The 18,792-nt window shown below is 43.8% G+C and overlaps 1 protein-coding gene across 3 annotated transcripts in view; it reads left to right on the top strand.

Moving 5' to 3' along the window:
• The window catches only part of LOC120943694 (bifunctional protein GlmU-like), a 72,786-nt gene that overhangs the window by 46,641 nt on the left and 7,353 nt on the right, over positions 1 to 18,792 (top strand). For all 3 annotated transcript variants that reach the window (XM_040357146.1, XM_040357147.1, XM_040357148.1), the window contains exons 7-8: positions 4,282 to 4,350; positions 13,461 to 13,519. In XM_040357146.1, coding sequence (XP_040213080.1) covers positions 4,282 to 4,350; positions 13,461 to 13,519 — 128 coding nt within the window. The remainder of the gene's footprint in view (positions 1 to 4,281; positions 4,351 to 13,460; positions 13,520 to 18,792) is intronic.

Raw genomic sequence — 18,792 nt, 5'->3', positions numbered from 1 at the left:
GAGGGGCAGAGGAGGCAGCTCACACACACAGGAGGGAGGGAGAAGAGCAGTGGATGGTGGCCGCACGTAAGCTGAGCATGGTATCATGGATCAGCAGCCATGATTACCATGGTCAGCACACTAAGGGGGACACAGGAACAGGCAGGATAAACCAGGTTTTTTACATCATAGAGAAGGACAGATTAGATAGCACAAGCACTGTGCTGTTTAATCTGCTATAAGGGAACAGGATCTCTTCCCCCCCTTTTTTTTCCCTTTGGGGGGGGAGGTGGGGTTACAACCTTTTTAAAGCAGTTGTAAAGGCAAAAGGTTTTCTTTTTTACCTCAATGTGTTCTCAGCATTAAGGTAAAAAAACCTTATAATAGCAGCGTCTCCCAGCCCCCCTATAAATACTTACCTGAGTCCTGTATTGATCAAGAGCTGTTCCAACTTAAATTCTTCTCTCCTCTCCTCTATTCCTGGTGTCACAAGCCATCGACTCCTGTGAGAGGTGATCTGGGGTGGGGCTGAGACATGCTGTATGTGTCTATGGATGAACACAGCTCAGCTCATGGTCGAGCCTGCATGTCTGCCTCTTGCTATTAGGCAGACACAGAAGAAGAGGAGCAAAGGTCCCAGGCAGGGGAGAATGGGGGCCACTCTGTACAATACCATTGCACAGAGCAGGTAAGTATAACATGTTTAATGTTTTAATAAATGAAAAAAATAACAGCTTTAACAATCACTTTAAAGCATAATTAAACTTTGCAAATACTGTACCTATGCTCAAACAATGCAACACTCACGATGTCCCTCACTGGGGGACATCATCTCCCTGGCTTCACCTGGGTGCTGAATCCTCAGCCAGCTGGCTGTTCATTCCAGTGCCTAGGAGTGTGGAAGGTGTACACTAAGCTGTGCATGTGCAGCTCAGTGTACGTTCTAAAGACAGGGGCCCAGATTCAGGTACGACTTGCGCAGGAGCAAGTGTGATTTGCGCCGCGCAAGTACGGATTTGCTCCCAGGCAAATTTGCAGGTGACCCAGAAAGCAAGCTAAGCCTGAAATGTGCCATTTTTGCACAGAGGCAGTTTCTCTGCCCCGGCGCAATTAAGGGGCAATTTTGCTCAGGGAGCAACTTGCGCTCTCATGGTTTTCCCTCAGCAAATATGCAAATGAGGAACTGCCACTGATTCATAAACTTGCGCGTGTGAGGAGCATTCTGCTCCCAAAGCGCGCAAGCTGTTTGGCCGGGGCAAATTTGCACTTTATAAAAGCAGGGGCAAGTTAGCAACAGATGGCCACAGGTCAGCTGGAGAGCAACTACAGCACTCCTCACCGTGTGTAGGGACTACAAAAAAAAAAAAAAAAAAAAACTTTGAGCATAAACTAAATATAGAAAAGCTCCTAATCTGAGCAAAAAAAAAAATATCCCAAAAAAAAAAAATATAAGCATAATCAAAATAAATAGAAAAAGCTCATTATATGAGCAGCAAGGGATAGGTAAAAAATACAAAAAATAAAAGGAAAATCTATATATATTTTTTTGGACATCCTTGTGCCAAGGGTGCCCAGGCTATGGCTCCTCAGTCTGCGTGGTTGAGCCTGTGGTGGGGATGGAGCCTGTGGTGGGGATGGAGCATGGGGTGGGGATGGAGGGGGGGGAGGAGCATCAACCCCTACTTCCTCACTCCTGGCAGGTGGTGCCTGCATGCCCTCCATGGCGTTGGCCAGGCGGGTGAGCACGCTGTTGGTTTGGGCCAACATCCGCATCTGCCGGGTGGTATTGGTCCTCTGCTGCCGCTGGGTTAATCTCCCCTCCTCCCGCACAGCAGCAGTGTTGGCCTCCACCGCACCTGCCAACCTGCTCACCTCCGCTGTTAGCAAAGCGATGGCGCCCTGCTGCTCGACCATGCAGGTGACCATGGCTCCACAGTTGGCACTGACTTCCTCCAAGCTCTCAGTATCTCGTATCCCCCAGTCAGCATGCAGGGTGAGGGCTGCAGAGAGGAGGAGGAGGATGCCAGGCTGTCCGCCACCCGCCTCAAGTCTCCCACCATGTCCCCTATATGGCGGGTCTGCCGGGCCTGCTCCTCCTGCAGACCTTCACGGAGGCTGGAGGGTACACCCCTCGTTTTACATAGAGCCTTCCTTGGAGGAGAGGCTGGGGCACGAACTGAGGGAGAAGAAGGGGAGTGGGCCACACTGGAGGGAGGGACACTGGAGGGGGGGAAACTGGAGGGGCTTGCCCTGGAGGGGGATGACGTTATGGTCGGGGGGGTGGTGGGGAGGTCAGGGATGGTGGGATCCTCCTGGAGGTACACAGATTCATCCAGGTTGAGGATAATGGACTCCTCCACCACTTCCTCCTCCCTAGATGGACTCTGGCCAATATCCTCCTCCACCAACATGCCCAGTATCTGCAGGGGGCCTGACTGGACCCCATGATGTTCTGGGGATGGCGTGGGTCGCCCTACAGCCGACGATGGCCCAGCCTCATCATCAACATCTGTGGATGACGCAAAAAAAATATGTTGCTGGAGCAACACACTTATCATATGTTCCCTTCTACCCCCTCCAATGATACACAGCAGATATGAGAAACAAAAACTTGTTACATGTTCCCTTCTACCCCCTCATATGTTCCCTTCTACCCCCTCCCATGATACACAGCAAATATGAGAAATAAAAACTTGTTACATGTTCCCTTCTACCCCCTCATATGTTCCCTTCTACCCCCTCCCATGATACACAGCAAATATGAGGGAAAAAAACTTTTTACATCTTCCCTTCTACCCCCTCATATGTTCCCTTCTACCCCCTCCCATGATACACAGCAAATATGAGAAATAAAAACTTGTTACATGTTCCCTTCTACCCCCTCATATGTTCACTTCTACCCCCTCCCATGATACACAGCAGATATGAGAAACAAAAACTTTTTACATCTTCCCTTCTACCCCCTCATATGTTCACTTCTACCCCCTCCCATGATACACAGCAAATATGAAAACAAAAAACTTGTTACATGTTCCCTTCTACCCCCTCATATGTTCACTTCTACCCCCTCCCATGATACACAGCAAATATGAAAACAAAAAACTTACCAGTCCCCAACAGTGGAGTCGTAGCCTGGGACTCCCTCCACCTGCTCCAGCGCTAGACTTTGCGCGATCACCTCCTCATCAGGATTTAGACGGATCTTGCAGGGTGGTCCTCCTCCCGTGCCACTCGTATGCTTACGGATAAGCACAAGCTTATCCCGGACCCTACGCCGCATGTCATTCAACTTCTTTTGAATGTCCTCCCACGTCCTTTCTTCATTACCTAGGGCATTTATGTCCAGGGTAATGCCATCATAGATAGCCCTCCTTTAAACTACAGTGGAGTGCTGCCGCTGGGCACCATACAGCACATCACTATGGCGCGTGAGTGCCGCAAGAAGTATCTTCATCTCTGAAGCTATAAAATTAGCTTTTCTTTTTTTTTTTTCATGAGGAGGTGCCATATCAGCAAAAAGGGCAAAATTTCCTTGCTCAGGGGGGGTGGGAAAAGCAGGATGTAATTTTGCACAGGACCTGCGCAGGTCTGCCCCTATTTATTTGCTCAGTGCAAGCAGATGGGCAAAATTTGCCCTGAAAATAGGAGCAAACCACTGCTGAGTGGAAAAAAGATCATTTGCATAGGGCACACCCACTTTCACTTGCGCTGCCTTACGCCCTGATTTTTGCCTTACAAAGGAGCAAGTTAGCAGACAAAAGGAATCCTGAATCAGGTGGCAATCTTTCCAATTTGCCCCAGCGCAGAGCAAATCAGCTGCTCTTCACATGTGCAACTAATGGGCAAATCTACCTGAATCTGGGCCAGGGTCTATTTAATGCCTCCTTCAGACGTGTGGGCAGGGGGTTGTGATAAAAAATAGGCAGTTGAGCTGTGGTTTAACCTCCCCCAACTGCCCCCTTAATCCAACACAGTGTTTGGCAGGCTGTATCTCTGCATGTGAATGAGACCACTCCACAGCCATTCTGCAACTGAGCTGTGCTGGTATTTCAGGGTTAAAACAGGTGAAGAGGCAACATATTGTCTGCTGCAAAGTGTTCTACCGCAGATCACTTTTCAAAGGACTGCTGCTATTGTAAACAAGTCTTTCAAGCTAATTAAATTGTCATTTTTTGTAATTTGCCTAATGAAAGTAAATCATGTTATTTCTAAATTTTATCAACAACACAATTTTACTCTAAGCTGCATTTCACGTTACACCTCTACTTTTTAGGTATAATTTCATTTTTTTCTCCCTTCTAGTGCCCATGTTTCTATGTTTTCTCTAAACACACGGTGCCGCTTGTGAAAGAGTTTCTCATCGAAAAGAAGGTAAAGGCTTCAAAATTAGAGAAGTGCTTTTTAAATATTGTCACATTCCACAGTGAGAAGAAGATTGGGAACACGTTGATATTTTAGGGCGCATTACAAAGATTGGTAACAAGCTAAAGCTGAACTCTTGGCAACCAGTGAAACGCACAGTAGCACAGAGCTGTTTATTTGCCAAAGAATGTATAATTTTGACCTTGCACTTGGGGTCAATTCACACATACTGGGGTGACAGGGGTTTTACTGCATTGTAAAATGCTTGGACGCACAGAAAACTGTTTGTTTTCTGTGTACCCCATTTACACTGCAATGCAGCCTGGAGCTGCACTGCACAGAATCGCATGGCACTACAAAAAAAGCTGTGTGTGATGCACTGAATCGTCCTATTATTGCAGTCATGATAGGACAGCTGCCACAGAGGTATAGCTCTCTGACAGCTGTCTGCTCCTGTGTGATCACAGCCTTACATTGCTCTGCACGTTATATTAGTGACCTGACTTCTCTCCACTGCAGCCTGTGATTGGACAGTGAGAGAACAGCAGTAGAATGATAAGGTCCTTTCTCTTCCCTGGTTAGCGTACCTGTATACTGTGAAAAAGAACTACAGCACTACTAACAAATAATCTCAAAGAAATCACACAATAAATAACTAAATAATACAGCAGCAATCAAAAACGGTGAACTAAACCAAATGATAAATGAATAAATACTGATGCGCTCGTATTAACTCATGTGCAATGTAAATCGTAGATATTTAATCAAGCAAAAAACCTAGTGAGAAATCTCTTAATATATATGTGAGTAGATCATGAAAAAGTCCTGATGATTGAATCAGTCAGTCGGCAGTGCTCCTCCTTCCCTAATTGCCAAGCTCTCACTTCAATGTGATCAGGTTACAACAACCTCCAGCAGCGATCAGATGTTTCCAGTTTCATTCAGTCACATGCAAAAGAGGAGGAGAGGAAACATAGTGCAATATTGTACCATATAGATGTGGATAAAGGTTGCACTTATTGCACTCACGTATCCTCGATTGTAATATAGACAGGGTATGTTGCTGCTCAGTAGAATACCCATGATCAAGTCACGTGACTAGTGACGATACATGTGGGGGAGGAGCCTACAGTGACGGACCATCAGATGTCCATCCCGAGTGAGGAGCCCACTAAGTGCAACCTGTATCCACATCTATATGGTACAATATTGCGCTATGTTTCCTTTCCTCCTCTTTTGCATGTGACTGAATGAAACTGGAAACATCTGATCGCTGCTGGAGGTTGTTGTAACCTGATCACATTGAAGTGAGAGCTTGGCAATTAGGGAAGGAGGAGCACTGCAGACTGACTGATTCAATCATCAGGACTTTTTTCATGATCTACTCACATATATATTAAGAGATTTCTCACTAGGTTTTTTGCTCGATTGAATATGTACGATTCACATTGCACATGAGTTAATACGAGCGCATCAGTATTTATTCATACCTGTATACTGCACACTTTATTGGCTCCTAGTTCTTTCATATCCCAATATGAGTGCACATTCAAATTCAAGGGCCTTGCTACTCTACAAGCCCTTTTTCAGGCTGATTCTGGCACAATCCTCCCGCAGGCTTTTTACCTGACTCTGATACTTGGGAACCTGGCGTTTCCATCTGGAACAACAGATCGCTAGATTTTGTTTGTGATACGGGCATGAAAACTGACCATTCTTTTCAGAAAATGGTTGATCCCCCTTATGCCGCATACACACGATCAGAATTTCTGACAAGAAATGTTCTACGTGAGCTTTTGGTCGAAAATTCCGACCGTGTGTAGGCTCCATCGGACATTTTCTGTCAGAATTTCTGACAGCAAAAATTTGAGAGCTGGTTCTCAAATTTTCCGACCTAAAAAGTTCTTGTCGTAAATTCTGATCGTCTGAATGCAATTCCGACGCACAAAAATCCTACGCATGCTTGGAATCATTGAACTTCATTTTTCTCAGCTCGTCGTAGTGTTGTACGTCACGCGTTCTTGACATTCGTAATTTCTGCCAACATTTGTGTGACCGTGTGTATGCAACACAAGTTTGTGCCCAAATTCCGTCGGGAAAAAAATCCACGGTTTTGTTGTCGGAAATTTTAATCGTGTGTACGCGGCTTAGACTAGTGGAGACTCCAACAACTACGCCCTACCTCATTTCATTTGTGAAAAGTAGCATGCACTTCAACTCTAAAATGTATTTAGAATGCATGTGCTGTCTCATCTCCGTCAGCTCATGCAGTCTCCACCACATACAAGCTCTTAGACCCTGTACACGATCAGTCCAAACTGATGAAAACGGACTGGAGGACCGTTTCATTGGTTAACCGATGAAGCAGACTGATGGTCTGATGTGCCTACACACCATCAGTTAAAAAAATTGATCGAGTTCAACGCGGTGACGTAAAAAACAACGACGTGCAGAAAAAAATTAAGTTCAATGCTTCCAAGCATGCGTCGACTTGATTCTGAGCATGCGCGGGTTTGGAACCGATGCTTTTGCATACTAACCATCGGTTTTGACCGATCGGTCAGCCATCCATCAGTCCAATTTTAAAGCAAGTTCTAAATTTTTGGACTAAAGGACAACTGTCCGATGGGGCCTATACATGGTCGGTTTGGACTGATGAAACGGTCCTTCAGTCCGTTTTCTTCGGATTGGACTGATCGTGTGTACGTGGCCTTAGTCCTTCCAGAGAAGTATTTCACAAGATTGTTTTTTCTTAAATGGGAATGAGACTTGGGGTACCCATCTATAGCTAACAGGTATCAAGACCTGGGGTAAAAGATCCTGGCAGGGCCGGCATCAGGAATTATGGGGCCCCTTACACAGCTTCAGGCATGGGCCCTCCTGGAGCAGAGAACTGGGGGGGTGGGGTGTGTGCTGCCGCCTGAGATTGAGAAGGGGGGGGCTGCCGCAAATCGAATTAAGAAGCGGGGGGGGCTCTTTACAAAAAAAAAGAAGAAATAAAGAAAAATATATATAATAAAAGGGGGGTAGCTATCCGGGGGCCTGGGGACCTCTGGGCCCTTTAATAAAAAGAAATAAAAAATATATAAATATATATAAAAATAAAATAAAAACATTTATAAAAAAAGGGGGGGGGTTGCCATCCAGAGCCCTGGGGACCTCTGGGCCCTTTAATAAAAAAAAAATAAAAATAAAATATATAAACAAAAATAAAAAAATAAACATTTATAAAAAAAATGTAAAAAAGGGGGTTTGCCACATGGGGCCCTCTGAGTCTTTTAATAATAATAATAATAATAATAATAATAATAATAATAATATATATATATATAAAAAAATAAAAGAAATAAAAAAATATATAAAAAAACAATTATTTTTTATAAAAAAAAAGGAGGGTTGTCATCGGGGACCCTGGGGAGCTCCGGGCCCCTGGGGACCTCCGGACCCCTAAAAAAAAAATAAAAAAAAATTGTCCCTTTAATAAAAAATTTAATAAAAATATATAAAAAAAATATGTATTTTTTTATAAAAAAAAAAGAGGGGGTTTCCATCCGTGGCCCTGGGGTCCTCCGGGCCCCTGGGGACCTCCGGACCTCTAAAAAAAAAATAAAAAAAATTGGCCCATTAATAAAAAATAAAATTAAAATATATTAAAAAATATATATTTTTTTTATAAAAAAAAAAGGGGGGTTGCTATCCGGGCCTCTGGGCCCCTTACAGGTGTACTGCCTGTACCCCACTGATGGCGGCCCTGGATCCTGGTGCCGTGGTACTGAGTCCCATCAGTTCTACATAAACTATTCCCCTGAACCACTGGCAACTGTTGGAGATGCCAGAAAGCACTGGGTACTCTCCTACACGTTTTCTGAACTGCAATTACCTGGACCACAAATAGGGTGTTAGTAAAAGCTTTGCTATTTGTTGGCAATTCAGGGCAACACAGGGGCAAAAAAAAGAAAATCTAATTATCAAGCAGCATCTAATTATCTCCATCACCAAGATTTTATCCTAAAGTGTCCTCATAGCCATATTGACTATCTTAAATCCAGTAACCTCTTGTGCAACTGGGTTCACAACATAGAAGTAGCACGCTGAAAATATATGTGCAATTTCACCATGACTTTTCTGCTGCCAATCGAATATGGCCAATATGATTGCTTCCCAAGGTGACAAGTAGTCTGCTAGAGCTGTCTTTACATCCTGCTTTACTGTGATCAAGCGGTTCCTGATATTACTAAAGGGAGCTGTTTTGGAAATAGGAAACATGTTCTGTAAAGAAGCCGGTTTTTCAGCACAAGCTTGATTGCAGAAAAACAGAATGTAAAAGCATCCAGCACTGGATTCATCTTCAGTCAAGGCAACCTTTACAAACAGAGGTTGACAGCCAGTTTACAAGAATTCAGGAGGTGATACCTGTTTTTCAATTCCCAGAGGAATTTTTTATTTTATTTATGCCAATGGGAATTTTACAAATACTTTACCATGCCAAGTTAGAATTGCTATAGCACAAAGCATTGTTGATGGCAGTAAAAATGCAGGTCAACCACCTGTTTTTACCACCCCTCCGCTGTCAGTGGGAACTGAACCTAAACTAGATCCAAAGCTAAAATGGTCCAATATCTAAGCTCCTGGGCCCGGATTCAGAAAGGACTTACGACAACGTATCTCCAGATACGCCGTCGTAAGTCCAAATGTGCGCCGTCGTATCTATGCGCCATATTCAGGAAAGCAGATACGCCTGAATTTTGGCAAGATACGACCAACGTAAATCTCCTACGCGGTCGTATCTTGGGTGCATATTTACGCTGACCGCTAGCGGCGCTTCCGTAGATTTACGCATCGAATATGTAAATGAGCTAGATACGCCGATTCACAAACGTACTTGCGCCCGTCGCATTAAGCTCCGCCATTTACGTAAGGCATATGTCCGGCGTAACTTTACCCCTCATAAAGCAGGGGTAAGTCATGTTAAGGTATGGGCGCGGGAACAGCGTCGTATTTTACGTTGTTTGCGTAAGTCGTACGTGAATGGGGCTGGTCGAAAGCATTGAGTCGACGTATCTTAGGGAGTATTAGCGACGTGATTCTGAGCATGCGCGCACATGCGCCGTTCGTTCGGCCATGCATTTACATGGGGTCACGGTTAATTATAATACAACACACCCACTGCCTAGCTACTTTGAATTAGGTGGGCTTACGCCAGTCCATTTACGTTACGCTGGCGTACATATGGGAGCAAGTGCTTTGTGAATACAGTACTTGCCTCTTAATGTTACGATTGGCTCTGGTGGGTGCAGGCTGCTGGAACAGCTAAATCTCAGTGACACAATCAGCATCTGGGCTATCAATTTACTACTGTAAACACTGTCAATATCTGGGGGCGAACAAAATACATAAATACTATGTTAAAATACATTTTTATGTCACAATTTTTTCCCAATAAAAACCTAGGAAAAAAATGTATAATACGTTAGTGTAGACTAGGCAGAACGGAAACGCCATGTAAACGAAAAAAAAAAAAAAAGCTCTGGATTTAGAGAGAAAAAGACCGGGGCCGGGATTCAGAGAGATCGGCGAATCCTTAAAAAGGTGTAGCGATCTCTCTGTACTCTCTCTATTGACAGTGTTTACAGTAGTAAATTGATAGCCCAGATGCTGATTGTGTCACTGAGATTTAGCTGTTCCAGCAGCCTGCCCCCACCAGAGCCAATAATTACCCATGCCGTTTCAGTATATATATACTTACATATATATACCGGTACACAGTATCTCACAAAAGAGGGTGCACCCCTCACTATTAATATTTGTCACTACACAGATTTTTTCCTGTTTGGTGTGTGGACTTTTCTATCAGGATCTCCTTTATTTATATGTATTAACCCTTCTATTGTCCTATATAATTGCTTATTATTGTGTTTTTGATGTATATGTTTGCACTTTGAATTAGCGCTGACCTTTTATAATTTTCTAAACAGTTTTTGAGGGTGATTTATTCACTTGAAAAAGGGGCAGCTTTTTCCCACAATCTCTCGCACTTGGATTATCATATCATTTTATATAGTTTGGCTCCATCACATGTTAAACCACACTTAATTAATGTATGTGTGTTAAGTTATTTTGAGGGGACAGCAAATTGACACTGTTATACAAGCTGTACACTCACTACTTTACATTGCAGCAAAGTGTCATTTCTTCAGTGTTGTCACATGAAAATATATAATAAAATATTTACAAAATGTATCTCAAGTACAGTAAAACTTTGGATTGCGAGCATAATTCATTCCAGAAACATGCTTGTAATCCAAAGCACTTGTATATCAAAGCAAATTTCCCCACTGGACATATTGGAAACTCAAATGATTAGTTTCACAACCATTTATTCATAGGTCCTTCAGTTTATAGTCCATATAAAAAGATTATAGCAATGTGATAGGTTGTCTAACCATAAAATGTCCATCCACAAATGGCAGCCTCCACAAGGGGATTGTAAGCAGAATTAAGCAGGAGCTACAGAGTATAAGAGAGAAAAGAGGCGCCTCCAAGTGTAGCAGTATGTTGCTAAATGTAACCATATTTCTACACTTAGAGGTGCCTCTCTTCTCTTTTATACTCAGTTGCAGAGAAATTGGCCAGGAATGGTGGCGGCTGCTAGTAACGCCTTAACCAATAACTATCACCTAGAAGGGGGGGGGGGTATTTTGGTGGACTTTCTCTGTACTGATGACAAACAATTTTTTTATCTTAATAGCTTCCTTTACCTTAAAGTGGTTGTAGACCCACTTTTTGTACTTTTACCTACAGGTAAGCCTATAACAAGGCTTACCTGTAGGTAAGGAGAATATCTCCTAAACCTGCACGGTCTAGGAGATATTCCCCTTGCAATGCGCCGCTGCGCATGCGCAGGGGGGATCTACGGCGAAAGGACCGGCAGCCGCCGGACCTTGCCGAGTTTTAAATCTCCCGTGCGCACGCGCGGGAGTGATGTCATCGCCGCTCCAGCCAATCACAGCGCTGGAGCGGCGATACCCGGAAGACACGCCGAGGCAAGATGAAATCTCGCTCGGCGTGAACCAGGTAAGTGATACGCACCTTGTTCCGAGGTAAGTATTTCATAATGAGCTAATATGCGGTGCATATTAGCTCATTATGACTTTTCCCTTACAGGAGGAAATTTTTTTTTTTTCATGCAGGTTTACAACCGCTTTAATGCAGGGCTGTTTTCATGTCCTCATTGTTTGTTTTTGGTCTCAAGTTGCTGTAATTCTTCTCTCATCTCCACACTTCCTGGTTGTCTGTTTCCTGATAACCACAGTACTGGGAGCTTTCTCTCTGTGGTCACTAATCAAGGAGGTGTGATTACTGTGTGTCTAAAACCCCTCAGCACCAATCAGTTTTGTTTTACAAACCATCACTGCCCTGTATTGGCTCTGTTTCTCTGTACATCACAGAAGCAGGAAACAGCATGCAAAAACGAAACTAAAAATAGATAAAAATCAATCATATAATGTACCTACAGTTTCAATCATTTTTAAAAGGAATCAGTTAACTATTATGTCTATATACCCTGTAAACAGTCATTTCAGTAAAAAACATTGTTTCCTTTACAACTCCTTTAAGTAAAAACATTTTAATTATACATAAAATTATACATAATTAAAAACACATGAGCCAGACCCCAGCAGTTGTTGCGAACGGATAACCCGCAAGATGTCTGTTGTGGTGGAGAATGGCCAAGAAAACCTCTACCGGTTTCGCGGAAAAAAACGCTTCCTCAGGAGGATTGTCTGTATGGTGGATAATACAAAAAACATAACATAAAAGATACATAAAATGACATGCGATATATATAGATTGTATATGATCATTGCAAGTAACACAGGTCTGAAATACTCAGTTGTGACATGACGCTACTCTAATGCCGCATACAGACGGTCGTTTTTTGTGATGAAAAAAAAACGACGTTTTAAATCATGAAATAAAACGACATTTTTGAAACATCATTTTCAAAAACGATGTTGCCTACACACCATCGTTTTTTCACAATGTTCTAGCAAAGCGAGGTTACGTTTCACCACTTTTTTCCATTGAAGCTAGCTTCATAACTAGCTTCTGGGCATGCGCGGGTTTAAAAACGTCGTTTTAAACGTCGTTTTTTTGGTACACACGGTCAAACAACGTTTTGAAAAACGACACAAAAAATTCGAGCATGTTCAAATTTTTTTTTGGTCGTTTTTTTGAAGACATAAAACGAAGTTTTGCCCCACACACGGTCATTTTAAATGACGTTTTTTAAAACGTCGTTTTTTTTTCATCACAAAAAACGACCGTCTGTACGCGGCATTAGATCGAGACATTACTTGTATATCAAGTCAAAATGTATTAAAAAATATTGCTCATCTTGCAAAACACTCTCAAACCAAGGTTTTACTGTATATGATTTGCTTTAACAAAAGTGAAAAACATCTAGAGGATTTCAGAAACCTCCCTTCTATTAGCTCCCCATCTCATATGCAAGGAAGTAGCTATTGTGGTTCTGAGGTTTGTCAGAGAGCTCAGTTGCATTGTGGTGATTTAAACAGACCTCAGCAGGTACACAAAACGCACATATTTACAGTAATGGACAATGCATTTCCATTTTCCAGGTTACCATTGAGGAGAATGCCCATGCAATCACCCTTCAGAAAGTGCTAGTCGCCTGGCTGTGATGCTGGTCTTCATGCTTTAATAATTAGTCTGTGACACAGAACAAGAATGCAGATAAAGAGATTACTTTTGTGGGTTAGCGATTCCGAATGCATTGAACACATTGGGTCAGAATAATGGGCAGGTGACAAGAATTTCAGGAAAGAGGTCAGTAATGACAGCCTTCCTACATCTCTCAGGATAGGTTTACTTTAGCCTTGGCATACAGATGGCATTGGTGCTTTATGTGCAATATGTTTTACCATGTTACCGTTCATAAATGGCCTCACTGACTGATAAGACACCATAAAAGTCATATTTATCAGTCTTATCTTTTATCTTCAATAAAATTTTAATGTTTTCTATAACTGTAGTTTTCTGTTGAAATCAATACAACTTACTATAGAAACCAGACCAATTAAAATGATGTCTTTCAGGATGCTCCAATCAGTGAAAAAGATGCACCGGGCCTTTTTCTATCCTGGCTTGTTATAAGGTAATTAAATGTATGTTTGAGAAGCCTGCCATTATTCATGAACATTTTTTGTGTGTGTATTTGATGCACAAAAAAGTTGATCTATATTAGAGGTTGACCAATATGGGTTTTTCTGTGGCCGATGCCGATATTTACAAATCGCGGCAGCCGATATATGCTGATTTTTTTGGGACGATATTTTTCTTTTTCCTTAAAGTGGATGTAAACCCACTGTCATCATTTTTAAAGAATTGGCACATTTCAAATATATAAGGCTTTACATGCCTCCTGCAGTTGTCCTTATATTTTTATTGTCACCCCCTCACCTGCTCGGAGCCCCCGCAATATTCCCGAATCTGTGGGCGTTTTAGTTCTCGGCGCTCGGTGGGCTGAGTCGTGACGTCAGACGACTGTTCCGCCCACCACTTCACTGCCCTGGCCAGCCAGCGTTGTGAGGACGAGCCTCGCGCCTGGTGACACTGCTGTGCATGTTCAGGAGTGACAGAGCGCGTTTTGTGAAGAAGCAGAACACGCTTGCGGCCCCCTGTCACTTCTGCACACATGAGAATGTCCAGTGACAGTCGGGGGATGATCGGTGCGACGGGACACCTGTAAACACCGCGATCCCCCATGCATGGTTTTCATCAGCCGCTTCTTCTCTCCCTCCCGCCGCTTTCACCAGAAAAGCTATGCATGGGGGATCGCGGTGTTCACAGCTGTCCCTGCTGCACCTATCATCCCTGACTGTCCTCCATGTCTGCCTCCTCCAGCGCCCCCCTTCTTCTTCTCTGGCCCCCTCCTCATCCACCCGCTGTCTTCCCCCTCAGCCGCCAGCTTCCCTCTCCTCTCCCGCAGGCTGGGGGGGTTGGGAAATCTGTCACAATGGAGAGCGGAGAAACAGGCCAATTACCAGCCACTGCCCCACTGACACCAACCACTGCCCCACTGACACCGACCCCCTCAGCCGCCAGCTTCCCTCTCCTCTCCCGCAGGCTGCGGGGTGGGGAGGTTGGGAAATCTGTCACGATGGAGAGCGGAGAAACGGGCCAATTACCAACCATTGACACTGACTCACACTGTCCACTGACACGAACCACTGCCCCACTGACACCGTCCACTGCCCCACTGACACCGACCACCGACGCCGTCCACTGACACAGCCCACTGACACCGACCATTGCCCCATCCCCCCACCCCCTTTCCCAAAAGCACTGTGAAAAAATATTTAAAAAATAAAACTCCACCCTTCCTTCAATAGTACAAAAATAAATTGTAAAAAAATTTATATAAAAAAAATCAACTAGTCTCAAAAAACCTTTTGGAAAAAAAAAGAAATTCAATTGTAAAATAAAAAAAAAATCTGACACTATCCTGCACGTACTACTCACCACTGTACACTCTGCATTCCTGTGATCCTCACCGCATTGCTGTTTAGATCACATGTGATGTCTGTGCGATGCGATTTCAGCCATACAAACTGTATGACTGAAATCGCATCACATTCGGACCAAACACGCACAGGACCATTTATGTCCAAACTGTCAGTTTGCAGTGTGATATGTGAGCTGAAATGAGGGTTTCATTACCATTGTATGACACTCCCCAGCAGTTCACATATGGCAGTGTGAAGTGCCGTGTGAGTCGGGTGCAATGTGGGAACCCGCAGTGGATTTGCAGGGTTCCCAAATTGCACCAGTGTGAACCAAGCCTCAAAGCATACAGCCTACAAATGTCACCTGACTGCTCCCACCAAGGCTTGGTTCACACTGGTGCGATTCGGGAACCCTGCAAATCCACTGCGGGTTCCCACATCGCACACAAATCGCACGGCAGTTCACACTGCCATATGCAAACTGCTGGGGAGTGTCATACAATGGTAAGGACACCCCCATTTCAGCTCGTATATCGCACTGCGAACTGACAGTTAGGACATGAATCGGATCGCATAGGTGTGAACACCTATGCGATTCTGGTGTGGACCAAAAAAAGGGCTCTGTGCGTGTTTGGTCCAAATGAGATGCGATTTCAGCCATAGTTTGTATGGCTGAAATCGCATCGCACAGACATCGCACATGATCTGAAAAGCAATGCGGTGCGAATCACTTGCGATCTCGCACAGCGCATTAATGTGAACCAGCCCTAAGTTCATTCAGCCTTACTGGGTGTAAGTATAAAAAGTGAGAAATCCACCCTCCCCCACACAACACATCCTGGTAATATAGGAATTTTGCATATGTGATCAGGAGACCTCAGACCCACACACTGCAATATAACAATAATTAGAAGATCACTCAAGCTCGGACTAAATACATCTCCCCTAATCACTTGTCTATGTATATTCTGATGGCTGTTCACTTGAGCTTTTTCTCATCAAACTGAACTGTGAATCACCCCATATTTTGAAAACATTTAGTCAAAACACAGGAAAGACAGCCAATCCTGGTAGAGCTAGAGGAGAGGGGAGGGGGATGTGAATTGTGCACTTTTTACAGAAGCTGTGTATGTCTGCTAGTGCACGAAATATGTAAATAACCTGTCACTCAAAGCAAGGACTTTGGTTTTTATCTGCAAGTCTGTTTTATTTCACTGAACAATAAAAAGAGGATTGCTCAGAGCTGGATTAACTCTGTGTGGCAAGACTGGGCACAGATGATAGGAAATCTTCTCTACATTGTGACATAAAAAATAAAAAAAAAGTTAAGTAATAAGAAGTGATGCAGAAAATGTCTTAAATTAAAACACAACAAGCCTCCAATCAGTCCGCTTGTATGTATAATTTAGATAGATAAACACGATGTAGCTTAAATAATAAATACACAAAAACAAGTACCGTATATACTCAAGTATGGCTCCATTCACATCTAGGCGGACGAAATCGCAGCGTTTTGTCCTGCGAATTGCGGCGTTTTGTACCGCGACTTGCGGCGACAAAACGCCGCGATTGTCCGCCTAGATGTGCCCCTAGGATGTGCCCCTCTATGGAGATGGTCCCCGAACGCCGAAAGCCGCCTGAAAAAAAGGTCCGGGACCTTTTTTCAGGTGGCATGCGTGGAGATGTGAACCATCTCCATAGAGGGCAATGTGTTTCCAGCCCTCTGGCGGCAGCGGCATCACACTACAGGCGACAAAACGCCTAGGTGTGAATGGGGACTATAAGCCAAGCTTTTCAGCACATTTTTTTGTGCTGAAAATGCCCCCCTTCGGCTTATACTCGAGTCACCTTTTTGCGCCTGATCTCCTGGACTATTTGGCACACATGTAGCCCCACTCTTCCTCTACAGGTGTGCAAAGTTTGTTGTCTGTGGGACCTACGGCCGGGGAGCACTGATTTTTCAAAGCCGGGCACCACTTCCATAGACTCCCATGTTAAATGGTCATTTCTCCTGTGAATTTGGGGACCTGGTACCGGCCCGTCAAAGGTTCTCTGAACCAGGAACTTGGCACACTTGTAGCCCCATTTCTCCTCTACAAGTGTGCAAAGTTTGTTGTAAGGGGGACCACCGATTTTTTTAAAGCCAGGCACCCTCTCCATAGACTACCATGTTAAACGTCAGTCTAGTCATGGACACAGTGAGGCATGCAGATGGACATCCTAGGCTTATACTCGAGCCAATACGTTTTCCCAGTTTTTTGTGGTAAAATTAGGTGCCTCGGCTTATACTGGAGTATATACAGTGATCAAAACTTTTGGGCAAAAAAAAAAATATATGGGCTAGCTTTACTGTTGTTTTTTTTTTATTCATTGAAGTGTATTTTTCCTAAAAAAAATTGCGTTTGAAAGACTGCTGCGAAATACCATGTGACATAAAATATTGCAACAACCACCATTTTATTCTCTAGGGACTTTGCTATATAAAATATGTTTGGGGTTCCAAGTGATAGTTTCTAACAGAAAATACTGGACTTTTACTTGTAAGCAACGCGTCAGAAAGATTCAGTCTTTCAATGATTAAACCCGAGATCTTCTACACACCCGAGTTCATTCCTTTGATAAGTAGAAACATTGGGGTTTATGTACTAAAGCTAGAGAGTGCAAAATCAGTGACACTTCTGCAGAGAAACCAACCAGCTTCTAACCTCAGCTTGTTTAATAAAGCTTTGGCAATACAACCTGGAAGCCGATTGGTTTCTCTGCAGAAATGTAAATTATTTTGCACTCTAGCTTTAGTAAATAAACCCCATTGCATCTCTTTGCTTCTTTTATCAGCGATATTCTCAGACTTGGCAGGCTGCCCGGATAGACTCAAGTCGCAAACTTCAGGCAACTTGCATTGACTTCTGTTACAGAAGTCATTTGCAAGTCGCGCTGTGCAGGGTCGCCCCCCGCAAGTCGCATCACCCGTGTGAACTGGCTAGTGCATCAATTAATCGCCCTAATTTGCAGCACAATCGGCCGATGCCGATTAATTAAAAATTGACAAAATCGGCTGACCTCTAATAGATATTCTTTGTGGTTAACATTGCAATTAACTTTTTTGCCCGTAGTTTAACTTTAAAGGATTTATAAAGGAAAGTGACAAATTTACCTTCAAAACTTTTACTTAGTTCTTGTTTAGAGAAACAGCTTTTATTACTCCCTGTAATATCAGCACTAGACTTGTACAATTCTTGAAGGGGCAATTGCTGAAAGCTCAGTTACTTATTTCTGGGCATGCCCCTAGCACTACATTTTCCGAGAGCACCTTCGCTACACCCAGGGGAAAGATTTACTAAAACTGAGAGAGTGGTTGTAAAGTATGCATTGGGGTGAAAAACCATCTGCATCATCCCCCCCCCCTTTATTCTTGCCTGAACCCGATCTGATCCAGCGATGTGCATGAGACCAGCAGCTTGGGGCACTTGACAAAGAAAAGTAGCCTGGAGCGCCACCAGGGGACCCCAGAAGAGGATCAAGGCTGCTCAATGCAAAAAATATTGCACAGATCAGGCAAGCATAACGTTCATTTTAATAAAAAAAAACACAAAATTACGTTTAACCACTTGCCGCCCGCCAATGACAAATTGACGGCGGCAAAGTGGTTGTAGAATCCTGACTGGACGTCATATGATGTCCTCAGGATTCGGGGGCGCCCATCGCGGCGATCGTTGTTGCAGGGTGTCAGTCTGACACCCCGCAACACCGATCAAGGTAAAGAGTCTCTCACGGAGACTCTTTACCACATGATCAGCCATGTCCAATCACGGCTAATCACGATGTAAACAGGAAAAGCCGGTAATCGGCTTTCCTGACGCATTCATGGCAGCACACACTGGGTTGTGACTCCGCCCCCACAACCTGACAGGATTGGTTAGCT

This window comes from Rana temporaria, chromosome 6 (assembly GCF_905171775.1).
Source record: "Rana temporaria chromosome 6, aRanTem1.1, whole genome shotgun sequence".
Classification (NCBI taxonomy): domain Eukaryota; kingdom Metazoa; phylum Chordata; class Amphibia; order Anura; family Ranidae; genus Rana; species Rana temporaria.
The sequence above is the reverse complement of the archived record's forward strand: the minus strand, read 5'-3'. Positions and strand labels throughout refer to the sequence as shown.